At 41.6% G+C, this 24,967-nt stretch overlaps 2 protein-coding genes across 2 annotated transcripts; one reads left to right on the forward strand and one right to left on the reverse strand.

Moving 5' to 3' along the window:
• Nucleotides 1-13,519: 13,519 nt before the first annotated feature.
• Nucleotides 13,520-15,393, reverse strand: MRPL32 (mitochondrial ribosomal protein L32). Its single transcript, XM_076330769.1, has 3 exons — nt 15,232-15,393; nt 14,780-14,961; nt 13,520-14,162 (listed from the first exon to the last, which is right to left on the reverse strand). The coding sequence occupies exons 1-3, from the start codon at nt 15,353-15,355 to the stop codon at nt 13,908-13,910; spliced, it is 561 nt and encodes a 186-aa protein (XP_076186884.1). The 5' UTR covers nt 15,356-15,393; the 3' UTR covers nt 13,520-13,907.
• A 301-nt stretch (nt 15,394-15,694) lies between these two features.
• PSMA2 (proteasome 20S subunit alpha 2) lies at nt 15,695-24,756 on the forward strand. Its single transcript, XM_076330770.1, has 8 exons — nt 15,695-15,802; nt 20,643-20,719; nt 21,350-21,482; nt 21,904-22,026; nt 22,436-22,517; nt 23,665-23,738; nt 24,199-24,256; nt 24,339-24,756. The coding sequence occupies exons 1-8, from the start codon at nt 15,762-15,764 to the stop codon at nt 24,453-24,455; spliced, it is 705 nt and encodes a 234-aa protein (XP_076186885.1). The 5' UTR covers nt 15,695-15,761; the 3' UTR covers nt 24,456-24,756.
• Nucleotides 24,757-24,967: the final 211 nt, after the last annotated feature.

The raw sequence follows: 24,967 nt of genomic DNA on the forward strand, positions 1-24,967 counted from the left end.
CTGGTGTGCCAGACCATATCTTTCTTTCCCAAATTAGCATGCTGACAAAAGCTCAGTGGGAGACGTGCTGCTAGTGTGATGTGCCTCTGTGGAGAACAGCACCTCTCCCTTCTGCCGAGTTTGTCTCTCAGTGGGAGCTGCTGCTTCTTATAAATGTCTCCCTCAAAATGCTGCAGGTCTCCTGCAAAATCTGCCAGTGCGCAGTTTGGCAACCGTGCTTGAGGCGCCTGCAACCCAGCCTGGATGACGGTAGAAGGGAACCTTCCCAGCCTCCACCGTCACACACCAGTAAAGCTCCTGGATGTGAGTTCCACTCAGTGGGAAGTGACTTGGGTCTCTATCAGTATCTGCCTTCAGCTCTTCTGTGTTCATTCTCCCCGTTTTGTTCAGCATCCTTTTTTGGCTTACCCATTCTTCATGATTCAACACAAGTTGTCTTATTCCCAGTGCTTGCTTTCCTCACAAGTCTGGCAGCCTTTGTGACCTGCAATATATTTGGCAGCTGGCTCAGTACAGACTCACACATGATTTTACTGAAGAAGTTTAGTCTAGTCTAGTTTTGAGCGGAAGGTCAGTAGTACAGTAACTAGCTGAAATATAACAAAGTACAGTGCCCTGTGTAAATGCAGCGTGCCTCTGTTTTATCTCAAGCTGGAGAGGTAAAGACCATAAGCTCATCACAAAAGAAGCAGGGAAGGAGACTTTTGGAAGAGAGTGAGTTGAGGAAATCAAATAGTTTATTTGGGAAACCTGTATAATTGCCTGAAGCATTGAGAATATTTGCTTGCAAGACTTTTGTGGGTCAGATTTCCTCTGCCAATTGGTCAGAAATGACCTAATGAATCTCATATGAGTTTAACTTTTCCACTTTACTCTCTGTTTAAAGAAGTTCCCAGAGCCCTTGCTAGCATAGACAATATGATGTTTGTCTTTATATACCTTGGGTGGGGTGGGGGGGAAGCTTAGCTTCTCCTCATGTCACCTGTCCCGTTCCTTACCAACTCACACAATCTGAAAATAAACTATATTTCACCTGCCTTTTAACTGTCTCTGGCAACACTAGTTTTTTCATTATCAAACTGTTTTACTGGCATATCTCAGGCCATGGGATAATTGCTCAATAAATTAAGTTCACCACTTTCCCAAGAGGATCTGGACTGGACATAAACAATCTGTTGGATGCTCAGTTGTCGTAAACTGTTCAAAAAAGTTAAGTCAGAACAAACAAAAAACCGAAACAGGCAACTGGAGAATATAAGTGAAATTTTCAAAGCAGTCTATGCCTATGAAGATACATTCCTGTTTATTTTAATGTGCTTAGACTGTTTTTGTGGGTTTTTTTTAATTCCAAAGTATTTTGTTTCATAAAGTTCTCTCAACTTCTTCACATCTTTTCACTTCTGCCTTCCTCCCATGACTACAGGTTTCCCCATGGGTTCTGCCCAACATAGAGGTTTCTTTGGCTATTAAATAAAACTAGGAGCTAGACTGTGACTTGGACCAGCCACACTATGATACCGGATCAAATGTTACTTGGACTCTGCTTCAATCACACTGGCAGAGAGAAGGCTACATCTGTACTGGAGCAAGTGGAGGCAGATTGGATGGTCCTCGTTCTGCTTCTCTGACCCAGTGCTTTGTGAAGGGAAGGTTATACCAACAGTACCTTATTAATACAATCTTTCTTCCTCTCCAGAGGAAAAAAGATGGCAAAACCAAAAAGATCCAACCCCAGATAAGCAGCAAAATATGATGTAGGGAAAAAAAGAAGTAATTCCCTGGAAAATGCCATCTCCTGTTAACTATAGCCATAAACTCAAATTTAAGGAGGCAAAGCAGGAAAAGATATGTTTTTTAGCTTAAGGTTTTGTCCCATAGGAGCTGGAATAACTTGAATGATAGAGACACCCATCACAACTTCGTCACAACATAGCTCTCAGCTGTGGAATGATTAAATCCCAGAATTAAAGCAAGCATTTACTAGACTAAATAAAATCCTGTCAAACCTGACTCCACAGCTGGATTATACCTTCTTAGGCTACAGCAAGACAGTCAAGATTAGCCAAAGTCTTTCAAAAAGGAAGCCCACCTAAAATAACCTTTGCTTCATTATCAGGCCTAATCTTACCGAGCTGAATTACATCTTTGTCACAACTAAAATCACAACCCTGAAGAACTCTGCTACACATAGGACAAAATTGTGAGCTCCTTATCTCACAATAAGGTAGCTTCCTCTCAGCTACCTTAGAGGAACTCCAGGCAACCAGGAAGCAGTTTCACTGTCTATATTAATCTTTGCAGTACAGAGGATGCTAAATTTTTCCATACAATAGCTCAATATTTACCCAAAGCTGTATGTAGGGGCATGACCCTGCCTTTAAACAGGAGCTCACCACTGCTACTACAGAAGATAAAGATGTGGAAGATGAGAGCTTTTTTTATCCTGTAGCATCCGAAGTCGGTCACCTTCCAAACAGCTGAGTGATTTTGCTGAAGACTCACTACCCATATTCACAACTACTGCACTGGTGCATCAGCTGTTTATCGGAGGGAGTGGGAGCAGGTTCTAGGGAGTAACTGAATTTAGCTGTGACATTTCAGTTCATAGTGAAACAGATTTTTTTTTTTGCTAAGAAAATGCTCACATGCTCCCCTCAACTCTTTCCAGTTTAATTACACCTTCAATAATTCAGTCAGGAGTTGCTCAATCTTCCTAGTTAAATTATTAAGTAGAAGAGTGGAAAAACCCACAACTGAGCATAAGATGGAGTGCTCTAGGAATGCAGCTAGGGTTGGGCACACATAACACCTGGGAGAGCGAGTCCTGGAGCAATTCTCCATCTGAGCCTAATCTCACATCTCCAAACACACAGGATTTCCCTTCTTCCCTGTCTGCTTCCCTCCGTCTCTGCCTTTGTGTTTTTCCTTCTTATTTACACTTGCCAACACCTTTCCTGAACAAAGCTTTTGGGTGTCCTTGTGGGTTCCCCGGTAAACTGACCGTCTTTTTATATGCTGAATGGAAATATCAGGTCCGAAACACACTTCAAGGTGAAACCTCAGAAGAACAAGGAAAGGTTTGTTTTCAGGAGCCAGGGAAGAGCATAAGGTATCTTGAACTTCAGTGGGGGTAAAGATTAAGTGTTTCATACAATAGCTAAAGATGAAAAAAAGAAATCCTTAGGCAAAAATATGGGAAGAAGGAACATCTAACAGATGGGTCAGAGATGTGGGAATAGTGAAACAAAGCTGATAGCTTCACTGAGACAAAGGAACGTGGAAAGCAAGAGGGAGAACAGATTTGGGATTATATATGAAATGGCGGAGAAAAAGTAAAATGGTACTTTTTAACGATATAATTAACTATCCTTATCGAAGCTTTCTTTCAGCTGCTAAATTTGCATGTATGCTTCCCATATTGATCCACATTTCTGGTTATTAACTTGTGACAAAGTCATCCACTTGAAAAGAATTTCTGAACAAGGCAATGAAGTAATTAATTTCTCTGTTAGAGAACTTGTTTAGCCAGTAACAGTTCTTAATATTTTAAGACAATTTTCCCCTACTTAGAATAATATATGGAATATGTGTGAGTAAGTAGCAGAAAAAACCTTATCCCTGAAGGAAAGTGGTGGGCTAATTAAAGCACTTCTTATATGCTGATACAATATTAAAAAACTAATTAATTACAAAATGTGGCTTTCTGCTGGCTTTGAGAAAACCAGTGCATAAATTAACTGAAAGGTATTGCAGCCAGATACACTACATGGCAAGCGAATCAAAACCAAGCTGATCATTATGGGATATAAAATCCGCAACTGGTGGTGGTCCACAACTAACAATCCGTGTTCTCTTTGCACGACCCTATGAGATCAACACGCTTACGACAAGATCTCGGCACTTACGATGAGATCGCTGCTTTCCCTATAGAGTACCAGCACTGAGTCCTCTCCAGCTGTTCATTCCCCTTCCCCCACCATACACATTTCCATACTGCTGCTTTTCTGATAATCCCCCATGGCCTTGGGACTTCCTCTGTAGCTAAAATAAGATATAAAGCCATATTAGTCTCAGCATAATGAGTGATGCATCAGACCTCTACTTCTATACGCTGCCACTGTCCTTCCAGATGATCAGAAATAGAAAAAATTGGATACACATTTCTCTGGGTGAGCAAATGGAGGATCCTCCTCAGTGCGAGCTCTTCATTTTTATTAGTGTTACGTATTGCTGCCGCTGGAGCTGTGCAGACACAAAGCCGCCTTTTGTAGGAGCCGAATTTCACAAAAGCACAATGTCTTTTTCTTTAAAGGAAAATACAAACTGGAAAGGAGAAGTCAACAAGGTACTGAGAGTCCTCCATGTTTATTGACTATCTTGGGGACTGAATGCTGAAAGTAATTTGCACCAGGTTGCTCACCAGTTCTTGAGCTTTGGCTCAGTATTTTGCTTTACTGGAAAATGACTGAGGAAGAGAGCAGGAATTGTGCCAGTCCAGGATTTCAAACTTAAAATGGAGGAAGCCTGAGAATACTGCTTAACTTCTGCCCTGCATGAATTCATTTATTGCAAAATCCAGAGGGACTAATGCAGAGCCCAGCAGTAGGTTGGCTGGAAATATGGAACCATGCTTATCCCCATGTACGCTGCTTAGATCAATAGTTTACCAAAGGTGAAATTAGCCCCAAGGCCATACGTAGAAAACAGGAGGAGGGTACTACGAAAGTTGGGCTGTATAAAGTTTAAGATCTTCTTTTAAGAAAGGTGTCCAGCAGTTAGTGTTTTCTTAAAATTTCAAATGGGGAAAATAAGTGATAAGGTTGGGAAATCACAAGACATGCCAAAGCTATGCATATTTTGGCAGTGGAGTAAGCAGCGCAGGGAAGTCCACCATGGCCAAATTATAATGCAAATGTCTAAATATTCAGGCACTGCAGCAAGAACTGCCTCGTGGATGGAGTCCAGGAAAGCAGAGCACCAAGCAGTCCATGGAAAATGATAGCTGGCAGTTCCTCCAGCAGGAACAAGACTAAAAGTTGATGCCTGGCCTGTCAAATATTCCCCATACTTCTGTCTATTTCATTGATGGAAGAACTATGGTACACTCCAAATAGCTTAAATTTAAAAATCTCAGCTCCATATTCTCTCCAGTAAGGGCAGAAAGAGTGGGTAAGGGAGAATTGCTTCCTGCTGCACTCCGTCCTGATCTCAGCACAGATCCAAGAATCTTTATGCCATGTGTAATCGAAGCCCGCTGTGGATGGTGGTGGTTGATGGGTGGAAAAGAGGCGCTGCAAGGTTCAACTGCCCTCAGCTAGGGACTGCCTCTGCTCCCTCCTGCCTCCTCAGGATCTGAAAAGGTCAGATAGTCCACGCTTCCTTTGACCACCAGGTATGGCAGTATCTGTCCCTTACCATTTAGGGGCCACAGTGCGTGGCACAGTCCGGAAAACACACAGACCACACACAGGCACAAGCCTGCTGCAGCTGGCTGCATACAACCAAACCAAGATGTGGTTTGTGCCGTCTCCATGAGGCTTTGTACTTGCTTGTTGTTCCCCAGCAATCAGCAAGAATGATTATTTTCCACTACTCCTCTGAGACTGTCAGTGCCGTTAGTGCTGTTAGCGCTTCTGCACAGGCCAGTGATGCTGTGTTGTGTAGTCTAGAGAGCGGGAAGAGATGCTTTTCTGTAATGGGCACACCGCATCTAGTGGCATGAGCGTGAAGAGCCTGAGAAATGGGCTGTAAGCATGGTTATTTCTACATAGGGGACCCCTCCAGCCTTTCTCTGAAGCTGAAGTGGGCACCAGTGCCCCAGGGGCCAACATTTTGAAAACGGGCTTTGCAAGCAATACCCAGTCCACCGGTAAGGTAGACTTCTGCTTGCCCCTGGCTTTTCTGTTGAATACGCCCATGTGTGCATTCTGGTGATCTTAAGAACGTAGATGGCTTAGGAAAAAAGACTCCTGACAGAGCTCCATGGGAACGTCATGAAATTGGTATTATCCCCATCTTGTAGATAGAAAAGAGACGCACAGAGAGACGGGGACAATTTTCTCCAATTATTGGCAACATACCCATTAAGGACCACGGCTTATGGTAACCACTCAAGGGAAGATGCTCAGTGGTGAAATGTTAATGTCTATTACTTGACTAAAGTAACTATGGATTTTACTGTTGAAGTAGGGGCTTTGTAACTCACATTTTTCCTACGGCTTTTTCTGCTGCTTGCTCTATTAATGAGATCTACTTGTGGTCATGATTAACACTGACTGCAGACATGTAAGAGGAATTCTGTTGGGACACAGATATAGTATGCACAAAAAGTAGCCTGCCTGACAACGCTCTCTACAGCTTTGAATTCAGCAAGGGACTTTCATCTTTTTATTTTTCACCTCCACAGGCTGGGAAAACTCGGTGAAACATATTTATCGCTGGTCATCGCTTTTTCATTTCAGCTTTATCTTTGGAAAGAAAGGAATCTTGCTTAAAGTCTCGGATTCTCCTTCATATTTCCCAGACCCAAATGTGGCTGTAAGATCTGTCAAAGAAGGATATGGAGTCCTTTTTTTTGCTCCTTCAAGTGCTATGTTCCTGATACAGATAGCATCTTGAAAATCATATCAACAAAGCCAATGTCTATGCTCTTGGGAAGATACAGTCATTGCAATCAGGGTCATTATAACGTCAATAAACTGAAGAGAATTAAATTACTTTTGATCAAGACTACCTATTCTCAATCAGTTGCCTGTTGAATCTGATAGTCATATAGCCTAAGCAACAGATTCAGGGATCCCAGCATCTGCCAAATCAGCAGGATGAGGAAGATACACTCTGGTGGCTTGAAAGCAAAGTACATCTCTCTCATCAGAAAGAAAAGGGAAAAAATGATCGCAAATTCTCTTCCTTCGTATTTTTCAGCATGAAGTGTCTCAGAGGAAAAATGTTTTATTTGAGAAGTGATCTAAACCAATTCTTTGCACATTGGTACTGCTGGTTTTGCTGGTGAATGATCTCTGGATCTTATGTTCTTGAGTTTTTTTCAAACAATTGAATTGCTCGTATTGTTTGGGTTGTTTTTTTTTTTCCTATTAGACAGAATGTCGTATATAGCAGATAAAGAAGGCACCTTACTCCTGGACCAAAGGAATCTAATCTGTGGGGGAGAAATCTTTTACTTCTAAGACTACACTTATTTTTAGATTCACACATTAAAAAATTCCTGGGGACAGATTCTGCCATTGTTGTCCAGCTGAGTCATACTCTTATAAATAACCCCACTGCACAGAATGACTTTTCTTTTAGGGTAAGACACTCTTCTGCAGGTGAGAAGTGATTGAGTCTGATCCTTGGAAGCTTCCTGCAAAAATCACACTGTTTTTCCTCCTGTTCTCAAGTGAAAGGAGAAAAAAATAAGGCATCATTTAGTAATAAACCAGATTTCCAGCTTATTTGAAGAGCTCTGGATAAAGGCCCTCATGGGCCTACATCCTAACAAATGTTTAGATATATAGTATCTTTGCAGCAGTTTACTGGATCAAAACACAAACCTAGCTAGATTAATGGCCACCGCAAGTGATAACTGTTATTATTCCCTAACCTGTGACACAGCAGAGAATACAACACACTGATAATCTGCAGATAGCTTCAGTTCCTTCCTCTACCACTGACTGAGGGAGCAATTCTGAGGAATTCACTTGCTCTTTCTGCACCTCAGTTTGCCACCTGTCAAGTAGGAATTGTGCCATTTAGCTTCCAATATAAATCGCTAACATGAAAGTGATGCATGATGGAGTGGTATTTGTTATGCCATCCGTTTCTGCAGTGCCACACACACACAAGTACTTTGCAGTTATTCACTCAGTTGCACAATATAGGTATGTTTCTTGCAGTAACTCCTATTGTACTCCTCATATTACATACACAGCAACAGGATGCCTCTTACTTCTACATACTTGCCAATGACTGTACCTCCTTGGTCTTCAACCCTTCCTCCATTCCTTTTTCATAGTAACTTTGTGGTAATATACTCTGTGCTGGACAAAAATATCTGAGAAGGATTCATCTGGGGCAAGAGAAATTCAAATGTCTCAGCATTCTCCTGAACTCCTAAAAGATTACATCTTTGTTCATAAATAACCTTATCCAAAGGACTATGGCAGAGCCGGACTCATGGGCTCAAGTGATGTATCATGATGGGTGTTGGCAACTGACAGGCTTAATTTTTATTTCCTTGTTTTCAATAAAAAAACACTTTCATTATCTCATTAAGTGACTTTGTAACACAACACCTTGATGCTTTACAGCCTGCCTCTCAGTCACTTGGAATTATAATTTCCTTTAAAAGAAATCCTACTGAAAACAATGGCTTCTTGAAGATCAAGGTATAATTTATCCTGTTTAAGAGTGACAGAATTACGTACGATATCTTTAACTGGACGGAATCCTGATGTTATTCTTCAAAACACCTTAGATGCTTTGCTTGATCTGATTATGACTGAGTAGGAACAGTCAAAAGATGAATGAGTAGGAACTTCCAAACCCAATATATTTAGAACAAACCTTTCCTACAGGACTGGTCCGTCAATTTTGAGCCTTAAGCTATTCAGTATAGCCCCTTTAAAACCACTATTCTTTGTATTTAATATTAATCCCAGATTATAAAATGAAACATACATCTTTCCAATAGCCTGTTCAAAATCCTTAGTTCCATTGGAAGTATTTCGCATAACGTGCTCTAGAGCTACACCATAATGGAAAACAGAGCTGTAAGCCATATTGCTAGACAAGGCGATGAGCCTGTGTGATGGGGCTGGGAATAGAAACAGCATTAGTATACCTTGGGAATGGATGTAAAAGCTATGTCAGCTGTGTAAGTAGGGACTGATTGTCCTTCCTACACCATGACACACACTGCATTTAATGTGCCTATTTCTCTTGAGCCTCGTGAGCTGGTCCCAAATTTAGGACATATAAAGGATTAATCAAGCTTATACCCAGGACGTGTCAGACAGAACATTTCTATATGCTTATGTGGTGAGAACAACTCCATCAGAACCACCTTGTATAGAGAAGAGTCTGTGTCCTTCCAAGAAACCAAGGGAAACAGTCAGATGCTTGTGTATTTGTATGATCAGAACACACTAAGTATATCCCAAATTTTCAAAATCATGGGATTGGTTTAAAAGGTATGACACTTAAGAAAATAATAATATAGGATTGGTTTTCTGCCTAGTGATTTTCCAAATCTTTGCTTCTTCATCTTTGACCCACCATCTTAGAACCAGGAAATCTGCTTTATTTAAAAAAAAAAATCACATGATCCAGGAAAATTAGAGAAATCCCTGCCAAATACTGTACATTGACAACTCCACAAAAGCTTTTGTTTTGGGTCTTCTGCTCCAGAGCAGTTTCAGTTTTGCTTTTCATATCTTTATCCAGCACATTCAATATGAAATGAATCCTATACCCCTTCTTCTAAATATGTATATTGTTCTCAACCAGGGGAAACTCAAATATAGGATGTTTGATAGAAATTCAAGTATCAACTGATTAGACTCAATTTACTACATCATCAAGTGCAATCTTAGTTTTCAGCTGTAAATCCAATCCTGTTGGTATCCAGCAGTAGTTTCACAGGTATATGCTCTGCATTAAAAATACATATACTTGCATACATCCATATGTCCAGGGTTTCAGTACACTGCACCCAATTCTGCCTTGAATTATACTCCACTGACTTCAATAGAATTTCCTAGGAATATACATAGAGCAGGCAAAACTAGATCCATCACTCTGCATAGCCTACTTCCTTTTCATTCCTTTCATTTATTTTCCTCCCATTTGGCCCCATTCTTAAAGTCTTTGGCAGGTTAAGAGTCAGGCAAATTATTTGGAAACAACTTGTAGTTACTGATCCTCATTCACTGTATAAATTACACAATGCAGTCATGTGAGGCAAAAGAAGGATTTTGCTAATATCTTATTTAAATACTAATTAACAAGTAAGTTCTAAAGATACAGGCACCTTTATCCTTGTGTGCTTCCAAAACATTTTAAAACTTTGATGGAGCGCACAATCTTCTATCCCCTTCTGAGCAACTCATATTCATTTAAATACCATATTGCTTTTCTTTTCTTTCCACTTTGTGTCTGCCATTTGCAAATTGATCCTTATGATCTACAAATTCAAGGCAGTTATACCTTGAAATTCATTGGAATGCTGCCAGACCTATTATTTGCAGGACTTTCTAGCTGCATAAATAAAATGTCAACTAACTGAATATAGTAGGCATACAAAGCAACATAGAAAGCCATCTAATTAAGAGGTGTAAAAAGAGCTCCGCTATCTTGTTAGTGAAAAATGATAGGTACAACTGCAATTTCAAATAATTCACCCAGCAAAAAGCAGAAGTGCATAAATACACACAAAAGCCAGCACATTAGTTCTCAGTATAGATCTAATTAAATTTAGTCGGACCAATGAATTACAATAGATTAGTTTATGTCTCATAACTACTGTATTTTTCTTCGTACTTCGCAAATTTAGTCTTTTTGCAGACCTTTGCTTACACAGGTGAAAATTTCTTGAATCCGACACTGTTTCCTATCTCCCTAGTGATCTTTGGCTTTTGTTTTGCACCTAACAGAAAGGTACACTCCTCTGCCACCTAGTGCTTTAAAGAAGTATGTTCTATATCCGCTGCCAGCTCTTGCTGGCATAGTGTGTTCAACAGAATAGATGAGGACTGTGCAGAAACCTTTTATTAAAATTTCCTTGCTAAATGGGAGATTAAAGAGAATCTTGGTTTATCAACCCCTATGGATATCGTAATTGATCACTGCCAGAGATCACCTCTATCTCTGCAGATCTTGGTATGATACAAAATCATTTAGCAACTTGCATGCTTGTATTTTAGGACACTACATCATCTTCCTGGTTCTTTCTAAAATGTAAAATAAAATAATTTTAACCTAAAATACTTACAGAAGAAAAACATAATCAAATATAACATGTATTTCATCATACGAAATTTTCAAACAAAAAAGAATGTCTTTTTTCAACTACTAGCAGGTTCCCAATGTAGCAAAGTGATTCCCCTGAGGCATACAACTTTTGTTTTTAAATGAATTCTGGGGTAGCATTTGTAAGAACCAGCTTGCTTTTTGTTTGTTTTAATTTACATTCTTTCAAAAAGCGTATGTTTATATATTAGCACTATTGCAATTTATATTTCTTTCAAAATTACATGCAAACAGGGTTTATTTCAAGTAACAGACTATGCTACATGTTTCAGAGGAATTCAGGAATTGTTTTTTTAATTTTTATTTTTTTTAAAAGTAATGGAGCTTCGTATTGTCAGTGTTAATAAAACAAAGCTATGAAAGTGAGCTTTCCTTTACTCTTCTTTTGAAGGAGAAGTCATTCAAACTAAACTGTTCTGACTCTCACTGAAGATAATTTCTTTCTCGGAAAATTAATTGGTACTATATCAATTGCATATACGAATCTTCAATATTTGTCAGTTGTTTCTAATTTTTATTTTAAAGACCATGAATACCAGATATTTTAATGACTTTTTCCCCCCACGTTACTCAGAAACCTCTATGAAACATTATCAAGCATCTCCTCTTGTCTGTATTGCACAAATGCAGTACTAACATAAGCAGTATGGCTGTGAAACGAATCATTACCTAACCGTGACGTGGCAAATATCTTAAAATGTCTAGTGTTGACACAGCCTAACTTCACTCACGTTTCGTAAGAACTCTATTTGTAAAGCATCTTCATTGCTTCACTGATACTATAATTCAATAAACTAATGCACTATGCTGCCAATTATAATTATTACTCCATTAGCAGAAACCACATCCTCTCTCATGTTTAGAGAAAAAGTCTTTTTTTTTTTTTTAAAATAACACCTCTGTGTTTCTGAGAAATTAACCCATGACTCTCAAAATCCCAGGCTAATTTAGCTTATTTCTCCACAGAACCTTGGCCAAAAATATAAATAAAAAGCAACTAAGACAGTAAGGTGTAATTGGTCCTATAACATGTGGACAAAAAAACCAAAAAACCCCACCTCTCCCTAAAATACATACGCACCTTTCCCTCCGGACAATATATCTGTCTAACTGCTTGGCTAATCTCACCTCCAACGTGTCAGTCTCATCCCATGCAGCTCTGTCAAAAGTAAGCCTTCCGCTCTGCATCATGCTTGCCACCTTTTGTTGGCTTCAGTTCTGAACAAGTGAAAAATAGATACAACTGGAATAAATCCTGTTTGGACAAATCGAAAAGAACTTCTGTTGTTTGCTTGGATACTGTCAACTAAATGGCATCAATTTACACTTACCCGCTTTCATTATTCCCTTAGACTATGGAGGAAATGTAACATCTCCGCTAACATCTGTTCCTACCACTTATGTTTCAGAACATGGAATCCAGAGCGAGGAAAGCAGAAGTGAAGTGTTACAGCACACACGAGCCCACTCCTTAATAATTAGCAGGCATAATTAGTTCAGCCACGTACAAACGAAGGCTCTTCTGGAAAACATGGTCCTGTGTCCTCCACTTTCATATTCCTACTGTCCACATTGCCACTTTTCTGACCCTGACACGAGCCAAACTACAGGGAGGTACCCACTAAAGACCAAGCTGTAGAAAGCCAGGGAACAGTTCTTTGTCAGCATAGCTCCCTGAACCAGGACAGCACCGGAACAGATACACTCAAGTGCCAAGGAAACACAGGGGCAAGCTAGCCAGGGTTAGGGGCAGGCTTGCATTTTTTGGCAGCAAATAGCTATTAGACTGGCTGAGCCGTAATATCAAACAGTACCATTTGTATATTGAAATCCCAACCTAAAATTGAAAACAGGCTTAATCTTAAATGCAATGGTGCTACTGCGTGGCTAAAACCGAAGTGAAAATCCACAGCTAGGTGCTCTAACTGCACCACTGACAAGTACCAACGGACAGTAGAGGGCAGAGCTACCGCCTCTCCGCAGAAGACTCAAGACAGGAAGGCACCGCTGTTGTTTGTGGTTTTCCAAGCACACTGACCACCCAGACTACTTCATGGCAATGGCTGCAGAGAATCAGCTTTGACCCTTGTCAAATTTACAGATTTCCAGTCATTACATTTCAATTCGTTACTTCACTCAAGAAATCAAGTGCACTTTGAGGGGAAAAAAAAAGGCTTTCCACATGCCTTTAAGACAGAAGATTATTTTGTATACTGACAACAGCAAGAACCACTTAACCTTCAGTCCGGTACAGAAAAAGTGCAAATACTACAGCCACTATTTTGCTCAAAAACAGGAATATCGCCAAGTATCTCAAACAGCAGCACTGTGGAGAGATCCAGACAGATTCTGTTAAGAGCCATGGAAATAACCAGTAACTGTATCTTTCCTTGTAAATATCCTTTGTATCCAATCAACACTGGTTTTGAACTTTTTTTTTCCCTTTTTTTTTCCCCCTCCAAAAGAGCAGCAGCCAAAAACAGAAGGCAGATTTCCGTGGGAAACTTAACATACTTTATTTTACATCTGTGAACGTTTTCCCTTTCTTAAAAAAATGTTATCTACAAAACAAGCATAGAACATTAGCATACAAATTATTCAGCGTACTGCACGCAGATGTCCAAACCCAAGGTAGATCCTGATTTCTCTTTAATTGTTGACTGCTATGATGTATCACTGGGAAGCATTTCCTACCGCATGCTACAGAAACAACACCTGACTGCAAAATCATATGGCATGACATGCAAGTCAAGCAGGCTTCCCAAAAGTTCATAGGTTTTCTGTATCAACGTTGAGCGAACAAAACGAGGAAAACATTCTTGAAAATCATGATCTTTCTTGCTGTAGCAACTGTTTTTGTTAGCATTAGTTCTCTAACATCAATTTTGAACAAACCAAGATGGACGCTTCCTGGCTCTTTCAATGATCCGCTTGCCTTCATCTTTTTCTGTGGGCTTTTCTCCATCATAAAGTACGACAGTCTCTACAGTTGGAGCATTAAATGGTCCTCCTTCCTTTTTATGTATTTCCATCCGTATCAGTCGAGTTTCTGCTTTGACCTTTGCATAACAATAGCCACAAAGGACGTGTTTCTGTTTCAAGTTTCCACACTCGGGACAAACATCTATGTTCCTCTAAAAAAGATAGTGGAAAATATGAAATTTTGTAATTTGAACACCACCAACAAAAGAAACGGGGAACAATCACAAACTACTAAAAATGTTAAATGAAATATCAGAGAAATTCAATTGCCTTTTCAAAATTTATTCTTCTATGTAAAGTAATTTTTCTGTAATGTATTGCTATGTCAAACGCTTACTACTAAAAATAGCCTGTGAAGTCAATACCTAAATCATTCTGCCTACTGATGTTTGGAAGACTAAAGACCTATCAACTCAACTAGAAGCACAGGAAGTATAGCCTTTTCCCTTTATACTAGCTGTTTAGCTAAAATTCGTATTTTGTTGGCTTGCACCTCAACTGTCACTGTTTATTTAACCACAGACTACTGTCACACACGATGAAGGTACCTGTAACAAAGTATTTTGAAGATTACAATGTCTTTTAAGCTTATTTTTAAACAAATTCCAGAAAGCTTTTCCAGTCAGTATTGACCACTATAATGATTCTCTAAAATAAGTGAGATGAAAAACGATTGCCATAAATCTTACTCCAGCACGCTTGTTTGCCATTAACAAAATTACTTGCAGTGAATAAGGTGGCAAGAAGCCCATGGAAATTTGGCGATTACCTTTACTTTTATAAGCTTATTGGGATTTCTTCGCCTACAGCGGTTTACTTCAATGGTGCGCCTTTTCTTTGGCGCCGCCATCCACAAGATGCTATCTAACAGGCCTGATGCCTCATTACTTTCGCTAGTGTTGTTTACCGGTTGTGGAAAAAAAGCTGGAGCTTGGACAGCTAGTGCTGGTCCTGAAGGAAAAAGGAAAGGTAATTCATTACACCCAGCCCCCATTTTCGCATGCAGCCGAGGAAACACGACACGGATGCTACTGACACCCCCAAAGCGAGGAGGTAAGAGCGAACAGCGGCGGCGCCTCCCGTCCCGTTCCCTCAGTGTCCCCAGGGCTACGCGCTCTCCTGCTCCAGCCCCCTCCCTCAGCCGATCAACGGTAAAAATGAGTCCCACAGCCCCGACGCCGCCCTCTCCTTCAGCCAAGAGGAGAACAGGCCGGTACCTACCCCAGGGCAGGCTGTGGCCCCCGGAGAAACCCGGCAAGAGGCCGCGCTCCAGCCGCCCCCAGCAGCGCTGAAGGAGACCGCGAAGCCTCGGGAGCGGAGAGAAGACCACCACCAGAGCCGCCATATCCCCACACAACCCGGCCAAGGCCTCAGAGGAGGGGAAGGCGGTCTCTCGCTCCAGGATGCACTGGGCATGCGCACCTGTCGCTGAGCCTTCTGGGAAACCGAGTGCCCCGAGTACTTCATGGCATGGGAGGGACGGAGACCAGGACTTCAAGTCCCAGCATTCCTCTCGCTACCAGGAGGGTGGGGCGGCCAGAGAGGCGCTCGAGGACTCCAACTCCCAGCATGCCTCACCGCGTGCCTCTTCGCCAATCGCGTCCCTCGCGGGCCCGGCGCTGCTTCCCGGCATGCTCCGCTATCCTCCACCTCCTTGCCAATCAGCGCGCTAGCTGTGTCCTCGTGCAGGAAGCGGGAGGAGCGACTGCGCAGAGGGAGCTGGTGAGGGGAGTGGAGGGGTTCGTTCCAAAATGGCGGAGCGCGGCTACAGCTTCTCCCTCACTACGTTCAGGTACTTGGAGGGAGAGGGCTGCAGGCCTGGGCTCTCGGCGGGCAGGCCGGCGGGCGAGGGGGAGGACGGCGCAGAGCCTACGCGGAGCGGTCTTCCGGCGGCGGGGCAGGACGGAGTGTGGACTTTGCAGAGTCATCGCGTCCCCGGCGGGTCCGCGGAGCCGGGCCCGGGAGCGCTGGGGGGCGGCGGTGGCTGGACCCGGGCAGGAGTGGCGGGACTGGGGAAAGCGACGGGGATCAGGCGGCTTCGCCTGAGGGGCGCACGTAGCTTGCCAGTGAGCTGAACGGCTGCAGGCGCAGCCGGGGATAGAGGCGGGGGCTGAGGTGAGAGTCCCGGGTCCCACCTGATGTCTGTCGCTGACCTCGGGCCAAGTGCAGTCGCTGCTTGTATCTTCTCTCGTTGCTGTAAGTCAGAGTCACTGTGGAGCCAACCTAAGGTCTGTCTCGTCACTGGTGGTGCCTTATAGTGAGTGCTTGGTGAAACGGTTAAGCAAACTTAAGATCCACACACACACGGTTTAGGCTGGGTAGTAATTCTGAGTTAATTGGAAATGCGTGATGGTAGCTGAGCTATGGTATCTTGAGAGCTTGCTTCAGAACAAACTTTGCAGATGTGGGAATGAAAGAAGCCTTCGGATGAGTTTTAAATAGTTTATTTCCCTTCCTGCTGCACTTTGCAGGCAGTGCTCTCCTTGCACTTTGTGTTGTGCACAGCCTAGATGTGGGATGATTGCATGCAGAGAATGAATATGCTGTTGGAGTGGTATCTATTAAAGTGTTGCTCTAATACATACGCTTAAGATAAATTCAGAGAAAATGAAATAACTTTCCATTCTTTTTTTGATGAAAATATTAAGCTATCTAGAATTATATTATACATCTAAAAAGAAAAACTGAATGCAAGAAGCTTTGTGATGTTTTTGGTAAAGTGCCCCCTTAATCTCAGAGGAGAGTAATGCTGTGTAATTGCAAAGTAGGTTACTAAAGGCTTGTTGCAGTTAAGCAAATGAAGCAGTTGACAATCTAAAACTAGGAAAAGAATCTTCTTCATGGATGGATGCAGCCAAACATGGTTGCTTTACCCAAGTGGGTTGAATTCTTTATTAGCTCTTGGAAATGGCTAAGGGAGTTACAAACTTTTTGTACTGTACAGAAGCACTACATGCTCTGAAACTTGAAGCCATTTGATTTTATACTCGTATGGAACAGAATACACCTATTTACGCTTTTCCTCGTTCACCTGTTCCTTGTAGTGAGAATTATTTATTTTAGTTTATGCTTACTTTTAAAATATTTTGCTAATGTTCTGTATATTTTAATTGCTGGCATAGGAAATGATTATTCTGGTTTGTTAGTTTTTTGCAGTGGAGAAGCTAGAATTATTACTTTGTCACCTTTATGCACTGTTTACTCAGTGTGTAAATAACTATACTAATTGGTTATTGCTTGCTTTGTTTTTTCTAACTCTTCTAAGCACTGAGTTACATAACTTTTTATTTTACTTCTGCATCTATTAAAACAGCAGTGTCTGAAATAGAGCCCAGAGAAGAGATCCCACTTGCAAAATCACTTGTCCAGTGAGTGACTGGCTCTGTGCTGTCCTTTTCCCTGGGGATCGACAATGGACCCCTTGATCCCCCTCATTCTGGATGAGTTACTTTGTCAGCCTGACACCTGCTGCTCTGTTCTGATGATTCTGCATCCATTACCAGAATGACATGGATCATTAAAACGAAATGCAGGAATACCTGGGGGTGGAATGGGAGCTGTTTCTATCTTGTGCCATTGACCTGATGTGTGCTTATCAGTCACAGAATCATAGAACGGTTTGGGTTGGAAGGGACCTCTAAAGGTCATCTAGCCCAACCCCCCTGCCGTGGGCAGGGACATCTTCAACTAGATCAGGTTGCTCAGAGCCCCGTCCAACCTGACCTTGAATGTTTCCAGGGATGGGGCATCCACCACCTCTCTGGGCAACCTGTTCCAGTGCTTCACCACCCTCAGCGTGAAAAATTTCTTCCTTATATCTAGTCTAAACCTACCCCCCTTTAGTTTAAAGCCATTCCCCTTTGTCCTGTTGCAACAGGTCCTGCTAAAAAGTTTGCTGCCATCTTTTTTATAAGCCCCCTTTAAGTACTGATAGGCTGCAATAAGGTCTCCCTGAAGCCTTCTCTTCTCTAGGCTGAACAACCCCAACTCTCTCAGCCTTTCTTCATAGGAGAGGTGTTCCATCCCCCTGATCATTCTTGTGGCCCTCTTCTGGACCTGCTCCAACAGGTCTGTGTCTTTCTTATGCTGAGGGCTCCAGAGCTGGAGGCAGTACTCCAGGTGGGGGTCTCCCCAGAGCAGAGTAGAGGGGCAGAACCACCTCCCTCGACCTGCTGGCCACGCTTCTTTTGATGCAGCCCAGGATATGATTGGCCTTCTGGGCTGTGAGCGCACATTGCTGGCTCATGTCCAGCTTTTCATCCACCAGTACCCGCAAGTCCTTCTCGGCAGGGCTGCTCTCAATCCCTTCATCCCCCAGCCTGTATTGATACCAGGGGTTGCCCCGACCCAGGTGCAGGACCTTGCACTTGGCCTTGTTGAACCTCATGAGGTACACACAGGCTCACTTCTCAAGCTTGTCCAGGTCCCTCTGGATGGCATCCCATCCCTCTGGCGTGTCGACGGTACCACTCAGCTTGGTGTCATCTGCAAACTTGCTGAGGGTGCACTCGATCCCACTGTCTATGTCATTGATGAAGATATTAAACAGTAGTGGTCCCAGTATGGACCCCTGAGGGACACCCACTCATGACTGGTCTCCATCTGGACATTGAGCGGTTGACCACTACTCTCTGGATGCGACCATCCAGCCAATTCCTTATCCACCGAATAGTCTGTCTATCAAATCCATACCTCTCCAATTTAGAGAGAAGGATGTTGTGGGGGACTGTGTCAAAGGCCTTACAGAGGTCCAGATAGAACACATCTGTAGCCCTTCCCGTATCCCCTGATGTAGTCACTCCATCATAGAAGGCCACTAGGTTAGTCAGGCAGGACTTGACCTTGGTGAAGCCATGCTGCCTGTCTCGAATCACCTCTCTGTCCTCCATGTGCCTTAGCATAGCTTCCAGGAGGATCTGTTCCATGATCTTCCCAGGCACAGAGGTGAGACTGACTGGCCTGTAGTTCCCCGGGTCTTCCTTATTTCCCTTTTTAGAAATGGGGGTTGTGTTTCCCCTTTTCCAGTCAGTGGGAACTTCACCAGTCTGCCACGACTTCTCAAATACAATGGATAGTGGCTTAGCAACTTCATCCGCCAGTTCCTTCAGGACCCGCAGATGGATCTCATCAGGTCCCATGGACTTTTGCACCTTCAGGTGCCTTAGCTGGTCTCAAACCTGATGTTCTCCCACAGTGGGCGGCTCTTCATTCTCCCAGTCCCCACCTTTGCCTTCTGCGGCTTGGGCGGTGAGGCTTGAGCACTTGCCAGTGAAGACTGAGGCAAAAAAGTCATTGAGCGCCTCCGCCTTCTCCATGTCTCGGATAACCAGGTCTCCCGTTTCGTTCCAGAGAGGGCCCATATTTTCCCTTGTCTTCCTTTCATCCCTGAGGTACCTATAGAATCTTTTCTTGTTGCCCTTGATGTCCCTGGCCGGATTTAATTCTATCAGGGCTTTAGCTTTCCTAACCTGATCCCTGGCTGCTTTGACAATTTCTCCGTATTCCTCCCAGGCTACCTGTCCTTGCTTCCACCCTCTGTAGGCTTCCTTTTTGTGTTTGAGTTTGTCCAGGAGCTCCTTGTTCATCCATGCAGGCCTCTGGCATTTTTGCCTGACTTCTTTGTTGGGATGCATCGCTCCTGAGCTTGAAGGAGGTGATCCTTGAACATTACCCAGCTTTCTTGGGCCCCTCTTCCCTCCAGGGCTTTGTCCCATGGCACTCTACCAAGCAGATCCCTGAAGAGGCCAAAGTCCGCTCTCCTGAAGTCCAGGGTAGTGAGCTTGCTGTGTGCCCTCCTCACTGCCCTAAGGATCTTGAACTCCACCTTTTTGTGGTCCCTGCAGCCCAGGCTGCCCTTGAGCTTCACATTCCCCACCAGCCCCTCCTTGTTGGTGAGAACAAGGTCCAGCATAGCACCTCTCCTCGTTGGTTCCTCTATCCCTTGGAGAAGGAAGTTATCATCGACGCATTCCAGCAACCTCCCTGATTGCTTATGCCCTGCCGTGTTGTCCCTCCAACAGATGTCGGGGTGGTTGAAGTCCCCCATGAGGACCAGGGCTTGTGAGCGTGAGGCTGCTCCTATCTGTCTATAGAGGGCCTCATCCGCTTGGTCTTCCTGGTCAGGTGGCCTGTAGTAGACCCCCCACCGTCAAAAAGAGTAGCCGTGTTTTCCTCATACTGATGTTCACTGCTGAAAGTGTCTTGAAAACTTTTGCAAACCACACTTATAATGCCATTTCAGTAGAAAGTCATGATGCACTCTGAAGATTTTTCCCACAAGAAAACTTGTTTAAAATGGTATACAGTTGGAGAACGGACTTGTCCTCCTTCAGCCTGCATCCCAGTCACTACTCCCTATCTGAGACACATTAGCTTTCATCAGGGTTGTAGGCAGGTGCTGCGTGAGTATCCCGGTAGCACTGTGCAGCAGTGAGTTCTGTGCTCTTTTAGAAGCTGTTATGACTCTTCAGACTTGTGTTTTTTTGTTGTTTGTTTTTTTTTTAATTCTGATTAGAATATGCTGCTGCTAGTTGTAAAGAGGCTTAAAAAAGCAAGTTAGCATCAGACTGTTGTAGGAAAGATTTGAGCATATCATAATTATGTTAGGCTTACTCTTGCATTTTCCTTTTTAGTCCTTCTGGAAAGCTTGTTCAGATTGAATATGCTTTGGCTGCAGTGGCTGCAGGAGCTCCATCGGTTGGGATTAAAGGTACGTTCAGAAAATAACTACTCTAGTGAAGGACTCAGGATTCTGAGTATCATTTGAGAGAACTAAAATAGTTTGGACTATGTGCTGGGTCTTTCTTCATCTTGCCTTCTGTTACATATTTTGTTTTTCTTTCAGTGGGTTTTCATATGTTTTAGTGGGTTTAATATTTCCTGGTTTTTTTTCTGCAACTCAATTTTTTATAAAGAAGGAAGGGAGCATAGAGCTCCATGGTAGGAGAAGAAAATTGCTTGGGTGATTTTGGAGACACTCAGCTGGTGGAAGTAGACAACTTTTTTTTTTTTGTGTTCCTGTTTCTTAAGTAAATAACTCCAGGTGTGTGTCCATATACATATAAATTACACAAAAAGTTAACTTCAACTGCTCAATTATTAATATGTGCTTCAGAATCTTTAGAATGCGATTATGGGAGCTGTATGAGTATTTAAAATGAGAAGCAATGTGTTGGGTGGATTCATTAAAGTATCTCTGTTTAACATGATTGTAAACTTGAAGGGTTTTTAAAAAAGGGAGGAGCAAAATTCTTTACAGTCCGATAAACTTGTTCTGTGTTTTGACTGCTTTCCATAATTTCAGTTTAATATATATATAAAAAATCTTGTTCTTTTCCAGCTGCAAATGGAGTGGTGTTGGCAACTGAGAAGAAGCAGAAATCCATTCTTTATGATGAAAGGAGTGTCCACAAAGTAGAACCAATTACCAAACATATAGGTTTAGTGTACAGTGGTATGGGTCCAGATTACAGGTATTAAAAAAATTTCATTTGGTTGCCATTTAGATGCATTTTCGTACAAGAAATGTAAGAAACAGAAACAGATAGCGATTAGCTGTTTCTTTCTAAGTGTATGGCATAATATTACGTTGTATTACACTGTACAGGAAATTCACTTTTAAGTTTTTCTTAATTTATTCAATACCTTGTCAAATAACCTTCTATCTAAAGAATGAGTAGGGAATGAACAGCAGTGTAATTCAACCTTAGTTACAGTTAAAGTATTTCAGAGATTATTCAGTTGATAAAGATAACCCAGCACAGTCTGTATTTTCTTACATTGGTGTTATGCTGGATGTATAACTCCTTAGCATAATATTTATTGAGTTTTCAGTTCTAGTTGTAACAACTAGTTGGAGTTTCTTTGACATAATAATTTTGTCTTCATTTTTAGAGTACTTGTGCACAGAGCTCGGAAGCTGGCCCAGCAATATTACTTGGTTTATCATGAGCCCATTCCAACAGCTCAGCTAGTACAGAGAATTGCTTCTGTGATGCAGGAATACACGCAATCTGGGTATGTGGTTTACTGAATTTTGAAGTTGCTTAGAAATATTATGTTGTTTAAATGTAAGGAATAACAACTACCTGGTGATTCAATTTTTTGCATCAAAAAGGCAGTTAGTTTTTCAGTGGAGAATGTCCACAGGAAGTGGGCCAGCGGGAGGAGCACTAACTGGCAGCGGGTGAGGTAGGGTCTTCATGTCTTGCAAACAAACATGTCAGACCAGGCAGCATACTTTTGGTTTTGTACTGTTGGTTGACTAGTCATTCCTGATCACAGCTCTGGGCTGGTGGGAAGCGTTTGGGGGAAGGTTAACACATCCAAAATAACTTAGTCACCTTTGGTTTTCACTGAATAAATTTCACATATCAACTGTGATTTTTGTTTTTTAGTTTTGGTTTGTTTTTTTTTTTTCCTGTAGTGGTGTTCGTCCGTTTGGTGTATCACTGCTAATATGTGGCTGGAATGAAGGGCGGCCCTATTTATTTCAGTCGGATCCATCTGTAAGTATCTTAGGTTTGTAAATTCTCCTGCTTTTATAAAACATCTAAAACTTTATATGTGCTCATGAAATACATTCTGTGATGAGAAGAAGAATGCAGAGCTAGAACAAAAGATCCCTTAACATAACTTCAGAAGTCAGAATGAGCCATTTCAGTAGGTGCTTGGAGCAAGCCTGGATCATTCTGTGCCTGCATGTTCCTGTACTGCTTGAGGGATGGCAGCTGTTTTTGAGGGAGATCACCATCCCTTTTCATGCCTTCCCACCTAGTTGGTAGCGCCAGCAAGAGTGGCATTCTGCAGCAGGTACCAGAAAAAAAAAAAAATTGACTGCTTATGCTGTTCAAATAGTTGTTCCCTAAACTGGATGGAAGTTAGGCCAAAATCTGTTGCATTGTGAAATGTAATGCATATGCTTTAGTATTTAATGACTGTGGTTAATTTAAGTGAGTTTATTTGCTGTATTTGCACTGCACTTCTGAAAAACTACCCTTTGATGCATGCGTGAGTTGTAACGCTTTACATAAAAAACACCCCCATGGTCACTGTAGTGATTGTTGATAAGCTTCAAAAGTTTGAATTACTACCTGATGATCAAATGTAAAAAGCAAAATGCAGATGCCTTGTGTAAGGCAGCTTGATTGAGGCATAGAACTGCTGATGGTCTTCATGCCGGAGGAGAGAATAGAAGTGATGGCTAAATATCGTATTAGTAGCTAAGATAAATCAGATGGCTGATTTGCAACAAGTTGTTTATGTTACTTAATCTTAAAAAAGAAGAATATATGGAGTGAACCTCAGGAAAGAGAATCGTAGAATAGTTTGGGTTGGAAGGGACTGTATTTGTTCTCAAGGGCAAACATACTATTTGTTTAAGGAATCCCAAGTCAAAACTATGCTAATGACTTACTAAATTCATCTTTCAAAGTAGTGGGAGGATGAAAATAGGTGGGGCCCTATACAATTGTTTTGTACATTTTCACAGCATATGTTTCTATATCAAATTAGTCTGAATGTGATCCAAAATAGTCTCCTATCTTCTCAGAACATTCAGTATTTTCATAATTGCTTCTGTACTTTTTACCAAGTAATGGAATATGTAATGTATGACTAAGTTAAACAAAACAATTTAATATGTTGCTTTTACAGGGAGCATACTTTGCGTGGAAAGCAACGGCAATGGGAAAAAATTATGTCAATGGGAAAACATTCCTTGAGAAAAGGTAATGTATTTGATAGTATCCTTTCAGACAAGTATCTGTTTTGTTCAGGTTCCATGTAAAACAGCCAGATAAAAAAAGCACACTTCTAGATTATCAGAACAAAGTTTTAAAATACTTAAGATATGATGCTTCCAGTTCTCTTATTTACGCAGGCACAGGAAATTTGCTTTATTTAAACTCCAGCTTTTGTGTTTATGGAGAATGATTTCAGTGCAATAAACATTATATTCAACATATTTGCAGAAATATTGTTCTATACAGTGTCAGTAGGAAAAGTAGTGGAAGTTTTTTTTTTTTTACAAATAACAACTTTGACTGTTAATATCACAGTGCTTACAAATAATATTTGTATGAGAAATAGGAAGATTTTAGTAGGTTTTGGGTTTTTAGACACTCGAGGATTATTAGGACTTGGAAGCATCTTTGTTCCATGCTGAAATACATGAACTTCTGTTTACAGATACAATGAAGATTTGGAGCTTGAAGATGCCATTCATACAGCTATCTTAACACTAAAGGTTAGCAAAATATTTTAGAAATAAGTTTCTTACTGTTACGACATCATTGATATGATTCACTGAACTATATTTTCTTTAATAGGAGAGCTTTGAAGGGCAAATGACAGAAGACAACATTGAAGTTGGCATCTGTAATGAAGCTGGTTTTAGGAGGCTCACTCCAACTGAGGTTAAGGACTACTTGGCTGCAATAGCCTAGTAGAAACCGAGCAAGACTGTGTGATTCACACAAAGGTCTTTTTAATTTTGGCTACTTAAATGTTTTTGTTTGCCGTTTTTGCATACTTATTTCTACATGGTTTGTCTGAGAGATTTTTTTAAATATCATGGGTGCAAATGCAACAGTCCTAATATTGTAATACATGGAATCTTATTACAGGTAATTCTTTCCCTTGATACATGGAATCTTTGTACACAAAATACTGTACAAAATGTAAAGTTATAATGACAGCTTGAAAAAGGCTAAAGAATAAAATTTGAAGGCCATTGTTTTGGGGGAAGGTGTCTGTGTGTCTCTTTAATCATAGCTTGTTCATCTGCATAAAGCTGAGATTTCATATCTTTATTGTCAAGGAAAGACAACTTTCGACATACATATCAGCCATGGTGAACTCACGTTAGACATTCTTTTAAAGAATTTAAATTTTGAGTAGACAGGATAATTTTTTCACTTTGGAATGTTTAATTGTTAAGTAACTTCCAAAAATGGTT

Source organism: Aptenodytes patagonicus, chromosome 2, assembly GCF_965638725.1.
Source record: "Aptenodytes patagonicus chromosome 2, bAptPat1.pri.cur, whole genome shotgun sequence".
In the NCBI taxonomy this organism is placed as follows: domain Eukaryota; kingdom Metazoa; phylum Chordata; class Aves; order Sphenisciformes; family Spheniscidae; genus Aptenodytes; species Aptenodytes patagonicus.

What these genes read in the sequence shown, in the direction of transcription:
- MRPL32 (XM_076330769.1), bottom strand. Translation starts at nt 15,355, where the DNA reads ATGGCGGCTCTGGTGGTGGTCTTCTCTCCGCTCCCGAGGCTTCGCGGT. An exon ending in GGGCCACAGCCTGCCCTGGG is followed by an intron (nt 14,962 to 15,231) that starts GTAGGTACCGGC and finishes TTTTTCCTTCAG; the next exon opens with GACCAGCACTAGCTGTCCAA. An exon ending in ATAAGCTTATAAAAGTAAAG is followed by an intron (nt 14,163 to 14,779) that starts GTAATCGCCAAA and finishes TATCTTTTTTAG; the next exon opens with AGGAACATAGATGTTTGTCC.
- PSMA2 (XM_076330770.1), top strand. Translation starts at nt 15,762, where the DNA reads ATGGCGGAGCGCGGCTACAGCTTCTCCCTCACTACGTTCAG. An exon ending in GGTATGGGTCCAGATTACAG is followed by an intron (nt 21,483 to 21,903) that starts GTATTAAAAAAA and finishes CTTCATTTTTAG; the next exon opens with AGTACTTGTGCACAGAGCTC. An exon ending in AAAACATTCCTTGAGAAAAG is followed by an intron (nt 23,739 to 24,198) that starts GTAATGTATTTG and finishes TTCTGTTTACAG; the next exon opens with ATACAATGAAGATTTGGAGC.